This window comes from Aythya marila (assembly GCF_965140915.1).
Source record: "Aythya marila genome assembly, chromosome: 10".
Lineage (NCBI taxonomy): Eukaryota > Metazoa > Chordata > Aves > Anseriformes > Anatidae > Aythya > Aythya marila.
This window is the reverse complement of record NC_139051.1, coordinates 10,346,929-10,369,662: the sequence shown is the minus strand read 5'-3', so window position 1 is coordinate 10,369,662 and position 22,734 is coordinate 10,346,929. Positions and strand designations below refer to the sequence as shown.

General features: G+C 38.5%; 1 protein-coding gene across 1 annotated transcript in view; it reads right to left on the bottom strand.

Moving 5' to 3' along the window:
• The window catches only part of UROC1 (urocanate hydratase 1), a 38,936-nt gene that overhangs the window by 9,666 nt on the left and 6,536 nt on the right, over positions 1–22,734 (bottom strand). The window contains exons 2-16 of the mRNA XM_082767962.1: positions 22,095–22,225; positions 20,914–21,007; positions 19,785–19,844; positions 17,060–17,188; positions 16,325–16,386; positions 15,180–15,246; positions 14,580–14,723; positions 10,846–10,934; positions 10,335–10,397; positions 9,445–9,624; positions 7,920–8,017; positions 7,586–7,658; positions 6,173–6,294; positions 2,300–2,370; positions 1,282–1,380 (exon numbers count right to left, since the gene is read on the bottom strand). Of these exons, the coding sequence (XP_082624088.1) occupies positions 1,282–1,380; positions 2,300–2,370; positions 6,173–6,294; positions 7,586–7,658; positions 7,920–8,017; positions 9,445–9,624; positions 10,335–10,397; positions 10,846–10,934; positions 14,580–14,723; positions 15,180–15,246; positions 16,325–16,386; positions 17,060–17,188; positions 19,785–19,844; positions 20,914–21,007; positions 22,095–22,225 (1,482 nt within the window). The remainder of the gene's footprint in view (positions 1–1,281; positions 1,381–2,299; positions 2,371–6,172; positions 6,295–7,585; positions 7,659–7,919; positions 8,018–9,444; positions 9,625–10,334; positions 10,398–10,845; positions 10,935–14,579; positions 14,724–15,179; positions 15,247–16,324; positions 16,387–17,059; positions 17,189–19,784; positions 19,845–20,913; positions 21,008–22,094; positions 22,226–22,734) is intronic.

The window sequence follows — 22,734 nt, the reverse complement described above, 5'->3', positions numbered from 1 at the left end:
CTTTTTGTCAGTGCCATCCTCAAACAGGACAGGAAGAAGAAGAAAAGTAGTGTGGCAATTTCATCTGAAGCCTTTCTTTGCCGAAATTTCAAAGACACTTCAGAATGCAAAAAATCTTCCTTCACAAGTAGTTATTTCTCTGAACAACAGCAAACAAATAGCAAATATTACTGTTTTCATTCTTTTGGAAGACTTCAAGACTAAAAATAAGGCAACAATGAAAATTAGTGATCTCCTGCATCTCAAACAAGTCCATTCTTGATTTGGAATTTAACTAACAGTATGAATCTAGACCAGCTGCAGGTCTTGCACCAGGCTTCTGTAAGAATAATTCACTCTTTTGACATGGTTTGGTCTAGAATTAGCTGGCTTTGTTTTATGCTGGCAGTGGATTAGAAAATAATTGAAAATAGAAATGAGTACCCAGATTGCAAGAGGCGGAATGGAGATTTGAAGTAATGAAAAAAGTACATAAAATCTGAAGGGCCTGGGAGTCTGACCCTGTCAGTCACAGCTCCATGGGAGTGCTCTGCCTGGTCAGGTTTATTTTTTAAGACTAGCTTGCAGCGATGTTCGTTTTGAATCCTGAGAAGGTCAACAGCTCAACATTTGAAATATTTTAACTAACATTTTCTGAGTAACAAAAACACAAGCCTTCCCTAGCTGGAATCCATTTTAAATTTTACTTGAATTTGCCCCTTTTAATATGGCAATTATTGTAGTTTGGCTATAAAAGAGATTGAGATGAGTAAACATGCCTAGGTCTGCTGCTGCTGTATACACCCAGCAGGGACACTGATGAGGACTGTTTAAAAGCAGGTATCACAATCTTTCAAAAGTTAAGGAACAATTTTGAATTAAATCAGTAGATGTAATAATATGGCTGAAAGCAGGGGATTGAGGGTAAGAAACACTGGGCAGTGGCATGGCCTCTTGTTATGTGTCATCTTGGGGCACTGCTAAGGAGTTTGAGACCCTGTCTTGTGTTTTCATCAAGTCACAGTGTGGTGCATTGTACCTGCAGTTGCTCAAACACAGAATAAAGCAAATTTCCAACATGAAGTAAAGGGCAATGTATTTCAGTTTCTAAACCTTTACATAACACAATACTGGTTACATACAGAGGAGGACTGACCTTTAACATATTTTAACAGAATGGTCCCACGTAAATAGCAGGCATTTCTGCTCTTATTGATTGAAGCTTTCTCCTTTCCCACCTGCCACCCTAGCCTCAGATACCAAACACAATTACTGGACCATATCAAGAGGAAAAAGGCAAACCTTAATCCTTCCTTCAGAAATCGCTCGATTAATAGCCACAGCTATAGACACACGACCCCTCTGATCAGAATATAAGATTCTAGCTTGAGAGCCGACAACCTGCAAAATAAAAAAGCCAGAGTGATAAGGTTCTCTGTGCAACTGGCTTATCTTCAGGTCCCAGATAGATATAGTCACAGGATTGCCTCCTTCTGTAGGAGAAAGTACAGATTATTCATTCATCAACATCCAGCTTTCAGAAAATATAAATTAAAGCCCTTCTTTGAACTGAGTTTTATCTCCACTTGCACAAACAGTGAGATGTATTTCTGTATTCAGCCACTACTGTCCAATAAATCCTGTTTTTAAAATCAACCTGATTGCTAAACTATAATCCCCCTATCAACAAACCCCTTATCAACATCTGAGAAGCAGAGGTTTGGAACTGGTGGTGGTGGGCTGGAAGGGAAGAGAAATACAGAGACAAAGAATGTCAAAGAACATCTGTCCTGCACTGCTATGCTCCTCTCCAGCCTTTACTCCACAGACCAGTCTGGTTTCCAGATGAGGAGAGCACATGTAAGCCCTTCAGTATTACCAGTTAGCTTCACAGTGAGAGCCTGCCCTAAAAGAAAAACAAGGGATGTTTCATTGCCATCCTGCTTCCCATAATATAACATACCTGTTTTGAAAGGGGAACTGAGAACTGTAGGCCTAATGAGGTTGGGCCAAATGAAGGACATTTTGAATGGTGCTGAAAGGTAGTTCCAAATCAGGTGGAGAAAAATCACTAGCCTGTTTCACTCCAGATACAAGACTACAGCTTGCTGTATTATTTTAACATTTCCAGATGAAGAGGTGAAGGGAAAGAACTGCTTCAGCTCACCCTAAACCCCTGCTGTGGAGAGATGTTTAGTTATGAGCCCTGGTATTTACAGACAGTGTTTTCATTCATACACATTCCTACTTTTCACTCCAGCATTTGAAACTGTCCTGGACAAGGAACGATCGCTTGTGCTGAAGGAGGTTGTGCACTTACCAAGCTGTGCCTGCCAGCTTCCCGAATCCAGCGGATGTTGTCATGGTACTGCTGCTTCACAGATGTGCTCACTTGCAAGAGAAAGCAAGAAAAAATAGGTTTTGAAAATTAATGCAATATGCTCTAAATTAAATTAAATTCATCTGAAAGCACTAGCAAGTCAAATTCTGCTCTGAGATATAAGCACGCATATATAAAGTGCTGTGCTCTTCACAGCCAATGCAGTAATTGGTAAAATATATTTAGAGAAAGGTATGAGATGCTGTGGAGCAGGCAGTTAGAATTATAGCTCCCATTCAGGTCTTTAGCAAACTAAATTAAACCTTGAAATATGGGCTGCACATACTGCTCATTTTCAGCAACCTGGCTTGCTGCCTACTAGATAACCAGACACTTTCTGAGCCTTTGCTAAATTAGTAACTTCAGCAAATTCCATGATATTGGGTACCACAGCCCAGTGTTGCATCAGGTAGTAAATAACTCTGCCGAGCATCTATCAGAAATTCAGAGAAGCAGTTGATAATGGTAATATATACTTGAGGATAAGTTACATCAGTGCTTGGGATATAGATTTATAGGATTGCAATTGCTCTGTACTGAATTGCTCGTGTGAACGTTCTTATCCCAAGATAAACCTGAAGTCAGCCATGTATATCTTACAAACTGCGGTACGTTGCCTCACGTTATTACAGAGCACAAACTGCACAGAAAGACTTATGGGTTAGCAACTGCGTGTAAATTCACCCTACACCTTGTCTAGACACGTACGTTATCTGAGAATTGAATACAGCATCTTGAACTACTCTCCAGGAGGACAAAGAACAAAGATATTTGAAGTGAAAGACAGGCAAATATGGCACATATCAGTCAGATACATGGCAACATCAGTATAGCCAGCTGCGTCCAAAGGCATGGCACCATCTGTATCACATGAGTAACTAAAGGGAGGAGTGTAGAGCAGCACAGAAGCATTGTCTTATTATCTTAATTCGGGGGGCTTTCACGGTTATGCCTTTCTACAAAGGGTGCGTGTGAGCACAGCTGAGGTTACAGTGCTTAGGAAGTTACTCCCTATAGGCGTAGTTACAGGCAAAGATTGGCCTAGAGTTATGTTGCATTACTTTGGCCTGAGAGACACAGGCAGCCACCAGGACTCAGCTGGCATGTGGCAGCATGCTAAGCCACAGTGACTTGCTTGTGCACCGGAGCTCCAAATCATAATCATTTCTGCAGATGCCAAGACAGCATGTCTCCTACCTCTTCCCAGCTCTCACCCATTTTCAAGTCAGATTATAACGTACAAATGATTTGCATTTGCAAGTCAAACTGGAGTAACTGCACGCTGCTAACTTGAAATTGGCCAGGTAACTGAGCAGAGTGTTTAGACTGCTATCTTTCCATTTAGGCAATATGACAGCAAATACGCATGTAAAACTAGAACTACTCTGGGTTAAACATATCATTAAAGAGAAATACAAAATACATTCATTCTTGCAGAGGAAGGCCTTCCAAGACACAGCTTTAACAATCCTAAAAGGACCTGTCAGGGCTTTATGGGTTGCTTCCAAATGAGAGCTTCTAAACACTGTGATGAGGATTAACGTGTCAGCTCTTAGACTCATAGGGAGTGAAAGACAAAACATCTGCTTGTGCTGTCCTAGTAGGATTGTGCTGCCATTCAGAAGTTTCAAGGAAACATCTTCTAGAATGTAATGGGTAGTATTAATTTAGGTTATTACAGACATTTTGTGAGAGTTTACAGGTGTTACTCTAGAAAACCAAATAGTGAAAGAGTTCCTTTCTACCATTTTTATAAACCATTGAGTTCCATTCTACTATTTTTATAAAACATCTCAGAATACTTATCACATTTTATACCTCGCTGTGCATGGACTTATAGAAAAGATCCATCTGTTAATTCTATAGAACATCACCAGAAGGGTAGTCAGATGAGCAAACTGCCTACACACACATCTCCACACAGCACGTCTGTCTCTCCCAGACAGCTCCAGTAACAGTCATTCTCTGTCCTAAACTGCAGAGGTGACCACCAGTTTAGTTTTCATCTATTAGCCCTGGGGAAGTGAAGAATCCTCCCTTTTATTTGGACCTTCCTGCAACTGAAAATCTTACAGCTTTTTCTAGAAAGAGCTTAACTTTCTAGAAAGAGCTCCATGTGTTTCATTTGCTAAACTGCTGCCAGCCTTCAATCCCACACCCCAAAAGGAATCCTTCCTAAACAGGCAAGGCTACCATGTTACTTCTGGAATTTCATGGTCTCCTGTGCTTTTTTAGGCTTTAAAAAAATACTAGAAGACATTGTGTATGCAGCAGAGGAACAGTCTTCATTAACACAGAGATCGCTTCTCTTTTGCTCTTGGGAGATTTGTGTTGTTGTTAACAGCTCAGCCTCCAAGCTGCCAGAGAGGTAGTAAATCCAAGTTACACTTCAGTCATCAGTGCTGCATCTCTTGCACAGATGCTAATTTAAAGCTGAGGTGCCTTGGCATTGGAAGCAAATAAAACTATATTGGATTTTTTCAGTTTGTGAGGTTTAAGCATAAAAATTCATCTCCCCAAAAGAGGAAGAATGCTTAACATTGAGTTCAAGGCCGGGTCAAAAGTTTAGAGTTGGAATACAATAGACTTCAGCTCTGTGAAGTTTTCTTTTAACCATCACAACCAATTCTTTTATAAAATTCAAATGCAGGCTCAGATTTTAGATACATATGCATATGAGTATATCCAGACCCTGGAATTTGGTCTAAGCTCACGTCCCACAGGGACTGGACAGCAAGTGTAACAGTTAAGAACATGAACCCATGAATGGCTGTTTATTTTCTGGCCAAATTCTGCTTTCATTTCTCTTTGAAATCCTATTCCCATTGTCCTGCCAAACACAACAGCAAATCAAATAATAGCATTGCTAGCATTTCCCTTAAGCCTGTTTTCACCTGTTGGGATTTTAAAATGCCATTTTAAAATCTGAATTAAGAATATACATGCAAGAGTTCAATTTTTTTTTTTTTTTTTTTTTAAATGTGGAAGAGAATTCTCTACTCAGCTTTACAGTAGCATCTGTAAAAATACCCACATACTATTGTGCACACAGTAACTGATCCATTTCCGAGTCTTGCAATGCAAACCATCCAAAGGTCATGCATCAGTTCAGTCTTGAGAGGTGACTGGTGATTTCAGTACACAGCAGAAAAATAGCTACATTATTTTTTAAAGAAACTACAGCATTTTGATATGGAAGAGTGAAAGTGTAATTCCTAGATACTGGTGCAGTATACACAACCATGAATCCCAATTTGGTTTCACAAATGGCAGAATCAGCTGCCACTTTATTAACAAATAGCAAAAAAATTTCAGATCTCAAAATTGTAATCCCAAATAAATGACACTGGATGGAGCACCAAGCCCATGAAATCTGGCTTTCAGGCCACTGATCTGCTTACTAACCGCTCACAAACCTCTGTAGATTCCCATATCTCATTCCCCTGAGAGACAGGGGCAAAACAATTTGACTCCTTTATGAAGCTCTTGGAGACCTAATGAAAGATACTGTTTGCCTTAAAGTTTCAAGGTGACAGAGTGCAGGAAAATCTTTAACAAATGAAAATAAATGCTCTTAGCCAAAACTGAAGCAATAGTTTTGGGATCAATAACCTCGCTACTTGGTGTTTTTACATCTTACCTACTGGTTACATTCCTTATACGAGTTTGGGGAAGAATGAGATCTCCTGCCTACATGGAACAAGCAAAAGACTGCTTTCTATGGTTTCAGCCAAAAGCCATCACATGTACAACTCAGTTGACTTTTGTCCTCAAAAGCACTCCCAGTGATGGGGGCATGGGATGTTGTCTTACCTCCCCGACGAATGGAGTCCTCCAGCACAGACATGGCAATTGAGTCAGTGGTAGCAAGATCCTGTGGGTCACCTGAGGTACAAACCCAACGGAATGGCCCAAATCCCAGGGAAAAAATGTCCCTGGGAAGAGAACATGTTTCATTAACAGATGGTTGAAATTCTTTCTTTATTTATCCTGGCTGCTAGCAGTGCTTTTCTTTCATTAGCTGGAGACGGAAGAATTTCAAACATTTTCAATGAACTAATCTAAACAGAAGCATCAGGAGCCATTAACTAATTAAACAGTGCTGTTTCCTGCAGCCAATGACTGGCGTGTAAGAATACAGTCAGACAACAATTTTGATAGAAATGTTGGACAGTTCAATCAAACAGGTGCACCATCAGATGAATTGCAATTTTGTTTTCTGTTTCATAAAATTTACTATCTATACTATCAGACTATTGTAGGTTTGAGAAAGTGCCTGAGTCCAGACTCATCTGTTGTCCACATCGTTTACACACAAGAGTAAGACACTTCATTCGAGCTTCAGAGAATCTGGTGGGTGCCTTACTCTACATTCAAGCTTTTATTCACATAGTACAGGCAAGCTAAGCATGAGTCAGAAGGTGTTATAACCAAGTCTTTCAGTGGATGTCCTGAACTCAGGTCTTTCTATCTTTCTATAAGCAGTGCATGGACAGCTTGAGTGAGGAGCGCAGCTGGTGACACAGGCAGAAAAAAAGTCTTATTTCAGACGTGTTTTGAGTTCGGTGCAGACATAGGCTCCAACGATTTGAAATTATGCTCTAGTGCTCTGAAGAGACAAGCTCTTCAATTTAAGCTCTTAGAGGTGAATTTGAAGATAGTTACAGTTTGAGGCAGCAACTTGGCTATTTTCTTGAGTAGAGCTGCTTAAAGAAAATTGATGCAACAAAAGAGAAAATGCAACTACTCATGTAAAGGAATAAAGAGTTTTGTTTTGGCAATGTTTTAGCTTACTGTTCAGACATCTGGTATCTGTTTTCATAAGGCTTTTTAATCCAAAAAAGGATAAAGCTTTTACACCAAGTTAACAAGACTTGTCATGCCTTTCACCACAAATTATTAGCAAAACACCTCTGCTATTAGAGTCTTACACTAGTCACACACGTCCTTCCAGATCTGTCACTTCTTTTCCTTGTAGCTCTACTGAAACCAATAGAAAACACAAGCATGATGCTTACAGAACATCCTCCTAAGCCACACTGGGCACTACTCCAAATTAGAAGAGAATTAGACTAACTCTGACATAACACCTGTAAGATCAAATTTCCTACTGCTGTAGCTGATTCCTTTTCATTGTATACACTACGCTGCCAGATTTTCATTAAGTGAAGTCTCCAATAGCCATAAAGCATTAGAGTACTTTAGTCCCAGATCTACCCAACGTACCCCATGATGTGCTGAACGTAGGAAGGATATCTGAATTCTGTTTTATTGCCTCCTTTTTTCTCAACATCAGCACCTATAAAAGGATTTTAGAGTCATCAGTAACTTGATTTTGATGAAAAAAATATAAAATATATAACCAGACTGCACCTGGGTTCCCATGAAGGCTTTCTCTTAGCCACAGAGGAAGTAAAGGACCCCAGAGAACAGTGATAGAACAAGAGGGACTAAAGAGTTGGCATAACGCTGTGACCAACCCTATCCAACCAAAGAATAGGGATGGAAAGAAGTATTAAGAATTGCTCGTTCCCATCTAAGAACTCCAGAATCCACTCACCAGCCCTTTGAGCTTCCAAGAGAAACGCATTGCCATAATCCCAAAAAAACATGCCCTTATCAGCTAGTCTGTTAATAGCAGCCACATGTCTCCTCAGACTGAAATAAAGAATGAAACCATTATTTCTGATTGATTAAATATCAAAAAGAATCATATCATGAGCTCACTAAAGGCAGGGAAGCAGTGTGGAGACAGATGGAATTAAAAAAAACTAAAAATCAAACAAACCCCTAAGATATTTAAGATACTTTCGATCTCTGTAGCACCTGTTATCCCCAAATCTTGAACTGATGCATAGCCATTGCAATTAACAATTAACAGTGAAGGGTCATATCTTTCAGCAAAGAAGTGCAGCCAGCTCTGAGGACTGAAAGCAATAACAGCTTTTACAAATATGCAAAACAATTCAAAGACTTCAGAGAGAAAGCCTGCAAAGACAGAAAAAATTTAAATGGCCAGACATCACTGTTCTGGCCTCTCCCTTGGCCAGAACAGCCCAGTTTTTCCCTTTGCTTGGGTATAGTGGACTATACTCAAGGATTGTCCTGATACCTTTGTCACTTAACAATATCCAGTTCTTATCTCAATGTATACTTGCATGTGGAGTTGTACATGCAAAGGTGTAACCTCTTAGAATTCTAAAAAGGTAAACCAATGCCTAACAAACTAAATTGTGTCTGTTTAGGTCATATCAGACTCTTACAAATGAGTCCTTCCTAAAAATTTACCTGTTACCTTTGTCTTAGTCCATATGATACAGACTTGGGAAACTGGAAAGGTTCTTGTAGGTTCCTAATCCAAAATCAAATAGACTACATAGCCATGTTCTAACTTCTACTAGAAAATAGCTCTCCAGTGAGAATGTTTGAGGTGAACAATAACAGAGTCATCCTTGTTTGTATATAAATTATACTAAATTGTTCCCTTTGTAACATCCAATTCCAATTTCACTTGCAAACTTGTAAATCAGGAGTAGCTCCCTGAAATCAAAATGCTAAAGAGAACTTGGTTACAGTTGCAGAAAGCTGGGAAGACTGATTGGAAAAGTTTGTTCCCTTGTTATATCATTCCATAAAAAACCTATCACCAGCCACAGCTGGAAGTGTGGCAGGCTACATGGATTCCTGGCTTACCAATTGCTGTTTTATGCCTTAGTCAGTGAACCTAAACCAACTGTTAGCCTACATGGAATTGTATTTATTGCCTTGGATGTTTAAAACCTAATGCAATTTAGGAATATTTAGAAGTGAAGTAAATCATAAGCGTTCAGGCCTCTGGATTTTGTATACTAGTGACGATTCCTAAAATGGTGAGTAGGTGACATGTCTGCCAGACTTCGAGTAACAACCGTTTAAGTCCAAGTCAGCAGTTACTAGTGTTATTGCTACAATAGCTCTACCCCAGCTTTCTACTGAAGGGCAGTATCTTATACTTAAGTGAAACTTCTTGTGAAAAAGACAAAGATCCAATCAGTTGCAGAGCAACAACATTTAAAGGTTAGAACATGAATCATCAAAACATTTACCTCTCTTGTACCATGGTCCGGAACTTCCCTGGATTGGTGGACAGGAGCTGCTTTGCTTCCTCAAAGCCAAGCTGGACTGGATAATATCCCCCACTGAAAGGGTTATGACATGAAGTTTGGTCAGACCCCAGATCAACTAGCAGCTCTCCTGTTGTGTCCAGCTCATACACTAGCCTCTCCCTAGAGGGAAGGAAAGACAATAAATGAAGTGTTTGAACAAAAGCTGTTATCTCACATTGAAGCTCCTCTTTCGGGCGAACTCCTTCCATCACAAAAAGTTGTTTATGAAGGTATGCCATGGCAAGCTGGCTTTATTTTAGCAGTCAGGAAGTGGGAAACTGAAAGTTGCATGCAAATCTTCATCACCATATACTTCACATTCCCCTGCACAGGAATGCCAACAGTTAAGTCAAATGCCAGTATGATGTAGCAGCCATATATCAATCAGTTTCAACCCTTGGTTTATGGTGTAACAGTGAGGTTTACCATTGGATAAAGTCACAAGAGTGCTAGAATTTACATCCATTATCTGATTATTTTTATTCAATCAATGCCTCAATATTTCTATTCCTCACTGAAGTCAAGGCTATTTGGCTAACCAAGTAGCAAAAGCTTAGGAGATGGAGAAATTCGCTCTTCATCCAAGGACAAATCTTACTGATTTCTTTCCCTAAGAAATTCACTGTTCCATAAAGAAAGATGATGCATTTCCCATGCAACTAGAACCTGGGACACAAGGATGAAAATCCCTCTTTTGACAATACAGTTTCATAAATATCTAGTCATGAACTCAGTGCTACATTTAATGCTGCTTCTCTTCCAAGTCTGGGATCTAATCCCAGGTTGACTTAACAAGCAAGAACATTAATATATCCACATATACTACTTACCACAGATCCACCACATTCCCATGGTAACCCAAACTAAGGGCAATTTTATTCTTTCTTGCATCTCTAGAATAGAGTTTAAAAAGACAGGTTGAAGAAAAAGTACCTCGTAATTCTAACTTGCAACATACAATTTGCAAACAAAACTATAAGTCTGTATGTTGTTTCCAACACTCACCTAGGCAATAGAACTTCTGACCTTTAGGTAGGTTGATTTTTCAAGTGTAACATTATTTGTAATTGATATATATGCATGTTCATGAAAAAAATGAAGACATTTAACATATAATATAAACTATATTAAGCACTGATAACTGCAAGTTGTAAGCACTGGTAGTCACTAACAATGAAAGCTGCTGTTTGGAAGGATAGATTCACATTCAAAAGCAGACCTAGGGTAAGAGGTGGTGTCCTTCAACCCCTCCCTCTATGCAATACTAATATAGCACAATGCAGAAAGATGTAAAGCGAGGATTAGGGAGCAGAGAAAGTAACTGAATGTTACAAATCATACCTAAGACGAGCAATGCAATGGTCCAGGTTGTTAGAGATTTCCATGAGCCAGCCTTGCTTGTAACGTTTCAAAAGCGCTGCTTCATCAACCTAAGACAAATAACAGAAGATCTTAAAACTCCTGTTTCTCCCATTGAGTCCCTTTTACTTTTTTTTTTTTTTTTTAATAAGAAAGTAGCAAGTGAGTGAAAGGAATAGCCCTACATTGGCCTTAAGATGAAGTGATTGTTCCAATACTTATTTTCCATCTCTGATTTTTACCAATCCCATTCACTATTATTTAGGGTACAAGCTAGAAAAAAACCTGACCTATCACTTCCCAAACATATTTTGCAAACCAGAAATTCTCATTAAAATTGTGCAAGAGGTAATATATTAACATCAATTTTAAATGATCTTTAATGTTTGTTTTGATGATTTTAATTGAAAATTGTAAACATTTTTTTTCCCCTAATAACTCAGACTTTTCTGCCAGACTGCCCAGGACAAAAGAATGGTTTGCTTTTGACCCGCACTTTTGTACTTTGACTTCTGGTTGAAAATCTCAACCAAATATGGGAAAGAAAAGAAGAAAGTATTTTCTTATCCCAGCTGGCTGGTGCCTCTGTGAAAAATGGAATGGATCAAAACAAAACTACGTCTTCAATCCCCTCTTGCTTTGAACTTCGAAGCTCCAAACAAGCTCAATCCCAAATTGGTACTCTTCTGGAACCAGTTTGTGTGTATGCACCAGAGACAGCAGGATAAAAATATAAATGGATAGACAAATTGTGGAGGCTTTGGCACAGATTCCATATTAATGATTCAATGCACAAACTTAATGATGCATAAACATCATTAAGACATTTATAATGAGTTATCAGTGGCATAAAGCAAACGGCAAAATTAATTCAAGCAAATTTTCTGTGGTGGCAACTGATTTAGACACCCAGAGTGTTGTGTGTGCGCACAAGAATGCATAACCTGAGTATCTTACAACATTACATTAAAGCATTTTTTACTTCTCTATAATCCACCCCCATCATTTCCATTTAATTATTTCTCATTAACAAAGTATTTATATGTAAATTAAATAAGTTCTGTATTCAGGAGTTGCTTGAACACCAGGAAACCTTTTCTTCCCCAATTATTCTTAGCATGAGAAACCTTCCATCATTTCCCACATCAGTAATAAAGACTGTCCTTCCAAAACCCCAGATTATGATAATAGCAGTGTCACTACCAATAGAATTATTCAACAAAAAAGTCAGGTGCCGTGGGGGACAGCTGCTTTGGGAATTATTTAAATCATCACAGGAGAAAAGGATATTAAATGGCCCATATGAATTACAGGAATGGGGTTCATTTAAAGCTCTGCATAATACAGATCAGATCTATTTAAATCTGTTACCACATCTTATATACTTTATTTCAAACCTCTCTGACAGTCTTGGAAAGTCTTTCAGACTTGCTGGCACACTCAAAGCTAGCTTCCTTTGAACCATCTTTTCAAATATGGGATTTTTTTTATTTTTATTTTTTTTAAACTCAGTTTTAAAAATTGCACAAACATGATGAGCTAATGTCACCTCCAGTGTAACCCTAGAGAGCTTAGCACAGCTCAGAGGAGATCATCTGGCCCTCCACACAGCTATTTCATAAAATTACAATCTGCTTCATGTCAAACAGAAGAGGTAAAAGACTTGCACCATTAATCCCTTCTGTCTGAGCTTCGGAAGCCCTGGCTGACAAAATGACATCTCTTGCACAATTCATCAATGCCATTTGCATAAATAGTTCCTTAAATAAATAATATGTACATATATATAGCTATCCACATGTGCTCCTGAGACTCATTTCCGACAAGGATCATCTCACAGGAGATAAAAACCAGGCGATATTCAGTCTCCTGAACAAAATCATCTGCAGCCGTGGAGATGAAAAGGACAAAGGACTGCTTTGAATAGCATTCACTGAAATCTCTCCTTTTGTATTCTAGCATTTGAAAGTTCATGATGACAGAGTCAAAGTCTGAACAAGATAATTTATTCAATAGTAATTTATTCAATAATAAATTTGATTTTCATTCAATCTACCTGATGAGATCTCAAACACGCAAAATTCATGTTGTGCTAAAAAAATATTTTTGCACCATCATTACAAAATAGATGAAATCCTAACTTTCCATGAGTAAGACTTCTGCTAGCCAGAGTGGGACAGATTTTCTGCATGCCACGTAGGCAGTCTGACCCATTATGTTTTGAACTTACAATTATTACAGGTTAGGTTGCAATATTCTTATCCTTGGGATTGCAGCAAGTGGCATGTCCGTTGCAGAGGTCTGCCAGCTAATTCTTTTTATAAGCTACTTTGGCCGAGAAAGCTAAACTCCCACTCTAGTCTGCTCTGAAGTTATTTTCTGAAAATCTTCCTCTGAAACAGTAGCAAGAGCTGATTACCTACCAATCAAAGAGCCCAATGCATTTTGGTCAGCTCATATCTGTTCCACTAAGAATGTTTCCCCAGTGTACTGAATTTAAAGGTTGTCAAGAAGAAATAAATGCATGGAAAGGTTTATTACTTCTCAATAGTCACTATCGTTAAAGAAATTCACTACCATTTTCACAGAATTGCAGAGCAACATTTTCAGTTAAAAACTATTGCAATGATTTTATAGTCCAGTCTTCTGATTTGTTGGAACAGAATTTCGTGATAAAAATAATAGCTGAAAATGCAAGTATTAGGAGACCCTAACATTACTTTCTTTATATAAAAATCTATTTTACTTGAAAACTATACATACGAATACTTATCAAGACTTTGTTCAGGTTCAGCATCAGATATATGATACTTAGAGATATCTATGTATCCAGTGGATCCTACCATACACTATTCTAATCACTCAAACATTAGCAATCTTTGAATTGCAGATCATTATTAGATTCTCTTTGTTTATGGAAGGAAACAGATGGGTTATTTTAACATATTTGGAACAGAAATATTACATCAGGATGGAAGACTCTCCAAAACAATATAAGCTGTGGATGAGCTTCAGGGAACAGTGAAAATGATAGCACAGAACTTCTCCCCAACAGCATTTTCTCTTAGCAGAACTTACCTTTGTTGTCTACAAAGATAGACAGTCTACAACTGAAATTCAGTGCTTGTAATTACCCTCACCATTTTCATGCTGAAGCCAACTTTGAGTTTCCCAGTTTTACAAAATCTCGTTGACTTCAGAGAATCACAACACTAAGCACATTTGTTAGTCCCAACCTGGACGACTGAATCATACCACCATATTTAACAGGTATTTTCACTGCACCTGATAAGGGTGCCAGAGGAATTAAAGGTTAATTGTAATATAACTATCACTTTTTTAACCTGATAGACTTTTTGGCAAAAGAGGATATAGTTCCCATTGGAATTGCCTGTGGAAGTTATATCCTTTCACACATTCAATGATGGTAGTTCAATGCTGAGTATGGCCTATCTAACAGAATCATTCTGCAGTATTTGTGAAGCAACTATAAGAAGTAACAGTTCATATCTTTACAACCCAGTGGGCAAACAGAGAGAGGGTGGAATAGCAGTGAAAAATGCTCAGCAATGGAAAGACATACAGATCTTGGAAGGCAGTATCTTTTTTTGAGTTTGTCCTGACAGAGTTGATAGAGGAGCATATCTGATCAGGAGAATGAGCCTTCTAATGCAGCGCACGAAGACAAGATGACAACACAAGAGAATTGCTCTCACCTCTGCAATGATTCCCACACACCCAGCAATGACCGCAGCTTTTGCTTGAGCCCCACTCATCCCTCCAAGACCAGAAGTAACAAACACCTTTCCGGATAGGTCTTCTGCCTTCAAGTAGCGACGGCCTGCATTCAGCACTGTGAGCTACACACAACACAATATAGCAGTTATCAGGAGGTATTTCTTCAAGAGTCACCTCATATTTTTTCATTAAATTTTGGTCACATTTTCCCAATTAATTTCCATAGGTACCTGTAACGCATGGATGTTTGCAAGCAGGACTGTTAAGGGGACTCACAGGCACTTATTTCCTACGTCCAACTGACATTCTGTTCCTTTTGGTCAATTCATACTTCATTTACTGTGGCTAGATGTGATCTCAGATTGAGACCTTGACAATAGATTCCTTCATGTCTGCTTTCTGGTTATGTCATGGACTGAGTAGAAGGACACTGCCTTTTTAAGGAGCAGGCAATGAGAATTTCTTTGGTAATCGGAACATCCTCTCACAGCAGTCCACACCACTCCAGTCACCAGCCACTGCAGGAGATACCCTCCTCCAATAGCTATCAACAAATAAATCTTTCCTTGATTTCTTACCACAGTCCCATGGACTATTCCCTGAGGTCCAATGTAGCAGTAGCTTCCTGCAGTCATCTGGCCGTACCTGGCAATATCAATGAAAACAATAACACCAGGAGTTACTCAGGCTGGAAGGAGGGCTGTGTACCTCTAAATATATTTCTAGTATAACAAAAACAAACAAAAAGAAAGAAACATGTCAATCCCCTGTGTTTCTTTTTGATGCTAAAGGTCTGGCATTATTAAAATCCTAACTTAACTGACCTTCCTCATCTTCAATGCACAAACAGGCTTTCAGAAGATCATTTAACTCTTTAAATTATTGAGCTCCAAAATGTATAGAACAAAAGAATTGAGTGTAAATTTTATTTTAGCTTTTAGCATAGCAACTAAGATACAAAAAGACTCCTTTTCCCATTTGAGCATATACCACTGGATTTTAGTGGCACTCCCACTTTTAAGTCACAATTGTTTTTTGAAGTTGTAACCCCAAAATCATTGTCCACATTCCTACAAAATCCCTGACAAAGCAGCAGTGAACATACTCCGCTCATTCCCTTTCCTTTCCTCCAGCATTCTGGTCTATACACATCCAGCTCTCTCATAGCTTAAACTGGTTCTCTCCATCATACACAGCAGAATAACAATCCTGTGCTCATTGGCTAAATGAGCATTTAAAAAAACCGAATAAACAAACATGTCAAATATATTAAAAATATATAGCTTTCTACTTCAAAGCTCTTTCTTAGTGTAGAATTAAAGGAAAACTTCATAACTTGTGTTTTGTTTTTTTTTGGTTGGTTGGTTGGTTGGTTAGCTGTTTTTTTTGGAAGATTGCAAAACAACCACTGCAAAGTGTAACTAGCCCAGGCTATAATTAGGTTATGATTATGGCTTCAGGGTCTAATTCAGCCAAGTGTTACACATAAACCTAATACTAATTCCTAGCAGACCTCAATGAAAACCTTATATATGTGGTTGAACATAACTCAAACTCCTAAGCAGTTGCACTTAACTGTGCATTAATGCTTTGCAACATCAGGAGTTTATGCAGTGCAGTTGAAATCCACCTGTACTGGAAATTTTAACCAGCCACTGCTCAATGCCTGAGTTAAATTTTAAATAAATATTTTGTATATTTTAATAGTAAGGTATCTTCTTACATTGTTACTCCCAAAGCAAACATCTTCTCATATTCATCTCTGGTAGAATAGTTGGGAATAACCTAAGAAAACAATCAAAAAGAAAATACAGATAAGCAAATTAAAGATTTAAGCAGATCTTTTTCACCACCTGAATTTTCCATGGTCAAACACAAAAAAAAAATAATGAAAAACAGAAGTAGTAATTCAGGGGGTTTATTCCATGCATTCTAGTATTATACAAAATATATCTGATCTTTCCATCAGCATGGCTGTTATATAAATCTTAAAGAAAGCAGTTGTCTAGCCACAAAACCAGCCTACAGAGAGATGAATATTGAATAGCTCAAGAGGACAGGCAATGGACCAGCAGGCACATTTGTCTAGCTTGCCTTCTGAGCAAATCAGTCCAGGTATCTAAGCATTTGATGTAGGTCATCTGTTTGACTGTCGAGGACTTTCATGCCTTCCAAAATGAGTCTAGATTAATTGTTTTGATCAAGAATACGTATAGCTCAGGCTGAGTCAGAACATAAATCCTCTGACAAGGCAAGAATTGTTCCCTTCATCACTGCAGATCAGCCTGCTTGAGGTGAGAGTGACTGTACTGGAACAAATACTGTAGAATTTAGACCCCAGATTCTTTGGTGTGCTATTATAAGTTCAGGTAGCACGAACAATGTTTAATTCAGCAGAGACTTGAAAAATAAACCAAAGAGGAAAAAAAAAAAAAGAAAACAAGATGTTAACACCTACCATGCCATTAGTAATGATTAACCGAGGAGCATATCGATGGCTGGGAAAGAGTCCCAGAGGATGTCCACTGTACATTACTAATGTTTGCTCTTCAGTCATCTCTGACAAATACTGCATTACCAACCAGAACTGAAAGGGAAAGCAAGGAAAGTGATGGAATACGTTTCTATCTTGCATTATGTTTCTTCATGAAGCTGCTAAACCAAGTATGATGGCAGTCACAGAGATAATGAGGTGTATTCACATACAGAGTAACAGCCAGACATTTCAACACATTCTTGCTTTTAATAAAGTCCATTAAGAGACATCGCTCAGCAGGAAACATAAATCAACTGGCAAAGGTCTGAATAAGTTCCAGAGTAATTTCTGCAGTACAAACCCCAGAAATGCTTTGCTAGCTTCTCAGTGCATCATTTTTAAAGCCATTCTAATTTTATCTTGAGGTTAACCATTTGGACCTAGCAATTTTCTGGCAATCTTTCCAAAAGCAAGCTGTGAAATTTTCACTTAAAAAGAGATCAAAACACCCATGTATAATGTTGATCCTAACCTGATATGGTTAAATTCAACATCTTCTGGTTCTTGTCATCTCTTCAAGAGATCATCATTACAGTATGCACTTAATGAAATAATTTCTCAAAAAATAGCTTTCACTATGGACAATGAAGAGAGTCCTAGAGACACCCTGGAATCTAAATAAATGCATCTCAAATCTAACTGCATAATTCAATAGTTACTCTTGATCTGTGCCAAGAAGTAGACTCGATCATCTAAACTTTTATAAATTTAACTCACATCCATTATCATCTACTACAAAGCCCATTATATTCCATGGGAATTTTAGTATGAGCAACCAGGTCCAAGAAGAGCAGCTGCTAACTGCTGTTAACACATTTAACTTCTGTGGCTGCCTTTCACCCATATTAAAGGGGTACAGATTTGAAGCTAGTCCCTTCTAGCCCAGATAATTTCTAAGATGGGTTTGGCAAGTTAAGTTGGGCAGGAAATAATTACTTTTATGTTTGTTTTTGTTTGTTTGCTTTTCATTTAGTTTGTTTCATGAAAAGTTTTGAACTTGTCCCAGTACAGAACAGGTAACTAGCTGTGAAAACTTTAGCAGTCTGGGAAAAACTTGTAACAAAACCAGAAGCTGTGAGATACTTAGTTGTATCTTTCAGTCAATGGAGAAATATCTAATAAGTAGGAAGGAAAACGAAGATGGAGTCTGTATTTCCTCGCCTGCAGGCTTGCAGACAAGTGAGTAAGGGGAAATTTACCTCTGGTCATATTTTTCTCTTTAAAAGTCACTCAGTAGAAATGTGTGTGGATGACCAGCCTGTATGGATGATATAAACCAAACTCAGCCTTTTCCCTAGGAATTTTGCAATGACAGATTTTCAGAAAGGATGTTGTTTTCAAGCCTCAGAGAACAAAATGTTCCATCATAACAGAATCATTCATGTGATTTGCTACTCTAAGCAAGCAAAAACAGAAAGGTTTTGTTTGCTGTGCTGTGAAACAACTGCAGGTCAGAGCTCTAACTTGGATGAGAACAAGAGAAGAGAAAATATTTCTGACTTTGGCAGAGCTTCTACTTCACCTTGCAGCCCAACATCCGTCTTAGTGATGTCAGCCCAAGCAATGCCACTATATGAACTGCTGGCACTGGGCATGCAAGAAATGCTGTAAAACTTTCATGCAATGTGTTAACTGGCATAACTGACATTTATGAATTAACACAGTATAAAGAAATGGTGTGCATTGCCATAGTACCTTTACTGTAAAAAGGTACAGGTGATTATTCAACCTCAACAGCTACCTAAGACTTCCATTAAACTCCCATTTACCAGATCTGGAAACTGAACCATGATTTTTTCCTTAGCTACAGATAAAAATCACAAAGAAGAAAGACCACGTCTCTCAGTCCTGTGCTACAGTGAGGAATCCATTTCTTTTTTCCTTAATGAGGAATATCATTTACAGATTAGTTTTGCTTGAAATTTTTAATAAGCATAAAGCAAGATTCAGATAAAGCCACAAATTTCTTCTCAAAATGTTTTTCACATGCATTTTGCAGTACTTGGATTAAAGCAAGTGTATTTAGTGCCACTTTTGGATGGACAATTATACCTTAAACATCTCAGTTCAGATTTCAGACAGGACTTTACCCACCTGCCATTACTATCAGAAGTTCAGAGTTAGGCCTGAAAATAAAGTGTACTATGACCAGCTAGCATGCAAATATTTTCAGCTCATCTGATTTTATTGGAAAAAGACTAAGGACTACACTTTCTTAAAGCCATATTGTTTGTTTTTTTGTTTTGTTTTGTTTTGTTTTTATTCCACTATACATTGCACAAAAGTACTACAGAGAAGCAAGCAGAAGTTATACATTGTTTCCTAGAATTTATTCTGCCTCTAAAACTATCTGTGCAAAGTACAGGCACATACACATGCATTAGAGAAAGACAAAGAACTTTTACATCATCTTGATATGTTTAAAATACAGTATTTTTATTGGGTTGTCTGTGCTCTCCTTACTAAATAAAGCTCTCCCCATCTATGCAGTTCATAACTGGGCATTCCTCTATCCAGACAGGATGTTTTGGAGTATTGCGAGACAATGACTGCCAAGAATTATCACAAACTCTGCCTAAGCAGAATGTGCCTGCGGGACAGCGAAATGGGTTTAATGAAAGAAGCTGCAAAGCCAGCAATGTCCTACCTGTGCCCAGTTGCTGAAGACCTGCCCATTTCCTCCATAAGTGACAAGCTCCTGGGGAAACTGAGAAAGACAATTTAACAATAATAACACAATTATTTTTCTGAAATGTTTCACAGGTATTTAAAAAAATAAAAATAAAAATATCAGTAAAAATCCTTTCTATAGCTTATTGCACCAACACTATTAAAAACAGGGAATACCATCCAAAAAGTTAACGGTTAAGCAAAAATAAATAAATAAATAAAATTATTTTTCAAAGTAAGCATTTATTATTGTTACAATGACATTTTGGTGATACAGAATGCTAGAAAGTAATTCCTGGATTGCAGGTTCTTTAACATACATGCCAGTAAAATCCCTTAAACTGAGCCTGAGTGAGCTTACAGTTGCCACTAGCTTTTACAGCTGGAAGAGTCTAAGACCAGCAGGGCATTGCTGAACGGCCTCTCCCCTGCCATTTGTAGAACAGATGCATTACACTGGATAGTGCTTGTAAGAAGGGACTTAGTCCTGTAACCCTCTAGTAAATCTGTCCTTGGGGGCTAAATTTGACAAGCTACAGGAAATATCAACACTATTTTTTCAACATATATTGTAGAAGCAGTGCACTAAGAGCTGAACTCTGCCTATCTCACAGATAGTAACCAAGCTCCCAAAAATAGTGGGAGCTGGAGTGAGCCTTGTTAGTGCTGCAGAAGTCCTCATAGGTCTAAATTAGAACCCCCTGCGGAGAATGAAGAACTATGCACAGCACAAACCAAAAGAACTTAGCAAATAAGAACCACATTCAGAGGTATCAAAACCACCACAGAAAAAAGGTAGAATCACCTTTACTCCCTCACAAGGTTAGCCTCACAGAAATGATTGTTCTAGCACATCACTCTGCAAAGAGACTGCCTTAGCACTACTAAAATTGGCCTGCCTAGCTAACACAGCAGCCAGCATCACAGAATCAGCAAAAGGCTTCTGTACAGCTGAAATCCTATTCAATCCACTGAAGGAGCATCATTTGCACAAGGATTAATTCTACCTATATGCTTACATTCTCCAATTTCTATGTTAGCAGGAAGGAACAGAGATTTGTTTCTGTTCTATGAATCCAGCTTCCTTTATTATCACCGTAGCTTACCTGAGCCACTGAGGGATCCAGATTATTCATGATCATCAGCATAATGGCAGCAGCTGACTTGGTTTTGCAGGGATAGTCTTTGATGGGGTACGCTCTGAAATTGTATTCATCAGACGTCAGGAAACAAACAAGGGACTCATAATGGTAGCAACAGCAACAAAACATGCCACAGAAATATCCCTGCATGCCAACACATCCCTTTGAATTACAGGTTTTTACTCAAGAGGGATTAAGAAAATAAAGGAAAAAGTGCAGAACTGATATGACATGCATCTTAACAAGCAAACCAGGTTTCAACTTTTAATCAGAAATAAGCAAAGAAAAAAAAATAATGAAAGATTACATTCAGCTTATCATTTGCTGAATTCATTAATCACAACTGTTTATTAACATGGTAGCCACAAGCACTCATTTCTTTTCTACATGAATTTTTTGGTTCACACTTGCACTGGCCTCTATAACCCAATTGCCAGGCCAAGCAGCTCAGTCCTGCAATACCAAGGGAAAGAGCAATGGGAAAAATTGTCTTCAGGCTCATTAGCCCTTGTTATTTAAGATCCTATCTAAGAAAAAATGCCCAGCTTGAAATTTGGTTCCAAAGAAACTCTCAAACACCAAACTAGTTAGGAGAAATATGCAGTCCAGCTCTGCAATACCTTTCAGACTGTCTTCCAGTTGTTGTCCCCGTAGCTGATTTCTGCAAGAGCTGACCCCAGTCTAGTATGGACAGCACAGAAATATGTATGTCTGTGGAAATTAGAGTGCTTTCTAGTTGCTTGCTTTATTCAGATTTATGTACAGACATTAACCAGACCCCTGCTGGATGCAAAAAGGAATCAATCAGTCTAAAAAAAGGAGCTAGCCCCTGGCAGCCCTCTCCAAAACTGTTCTGCTTCACAAACATTAGCCCCATCAGCCCTATAATGAAGCGATGCTCCAAGATCAACAGGCACAGCATATTACAAACCAGGGTCAGATACAGGTTCCAAGGAAGGAGAAGAGAGAGAAAAAATAAAAAAGTACTGCCTCTCTTTTTAGCCCAGGAAGACTGGAAAATAACCAGCCTCTCACAGCAGGTCCCAGTGCCATCCACAGTGCTACCACTATTTAGAGTCAGTTCCGCAGGTGAAAGCTGGTAAGCAAATGGTAGCCAAATGCAGTGTGAACCCCTTAGTTCTTACCTCATCTCAATATCTGGAAAGAATCTATACATGTAGATATGGCCATACAGCCTGAGTTCTTCAGCAAATTCCAGCACCAACTTCTTTTGTATTTCAGGTGGGAAATAGCGCAAGGCATTACGCAAAGCAAGCTGCCAGGAAGAGGAAAAAAAATTAGGTAAAAGAGAAATGGAGGTAAGTGGGTGGCCCTGAATTTTAGTCAGCTGGAAAACTGCCCCAGCTATTACAGAGATGATTTAATTTAAAAGGCCAACCTCACACCAGGGGAGCTTCCATTCCTGCTTTCCCATTGAAATATTTCCATCTGCATCTTTCCTTGTAAAAACTCATTTGCTGCATGTATATAATGTTCCCCTTCCCTCCCACCCCCCAAATCTTTATGGAAAGACCTCAAAGATTCATGAAGTAGTGTTCAATCCTACAGACACTTGACACAGATGAATCCCTTCCTACAGTGCTAGGGGGCACTGAACTACCAAGAAAAACATTGTCCAGAAATCCTTATCCGGAGATCCTGAACTCTTAGAGGCACTGAAGACCTCACTATACTTTCTGTTAAGAAAGAAACCTTAGCCTTGAATTATGAGACAACAGATGAAGATATTCTTGGCCTAAGTTTTATTAAAGATTCACTACATTT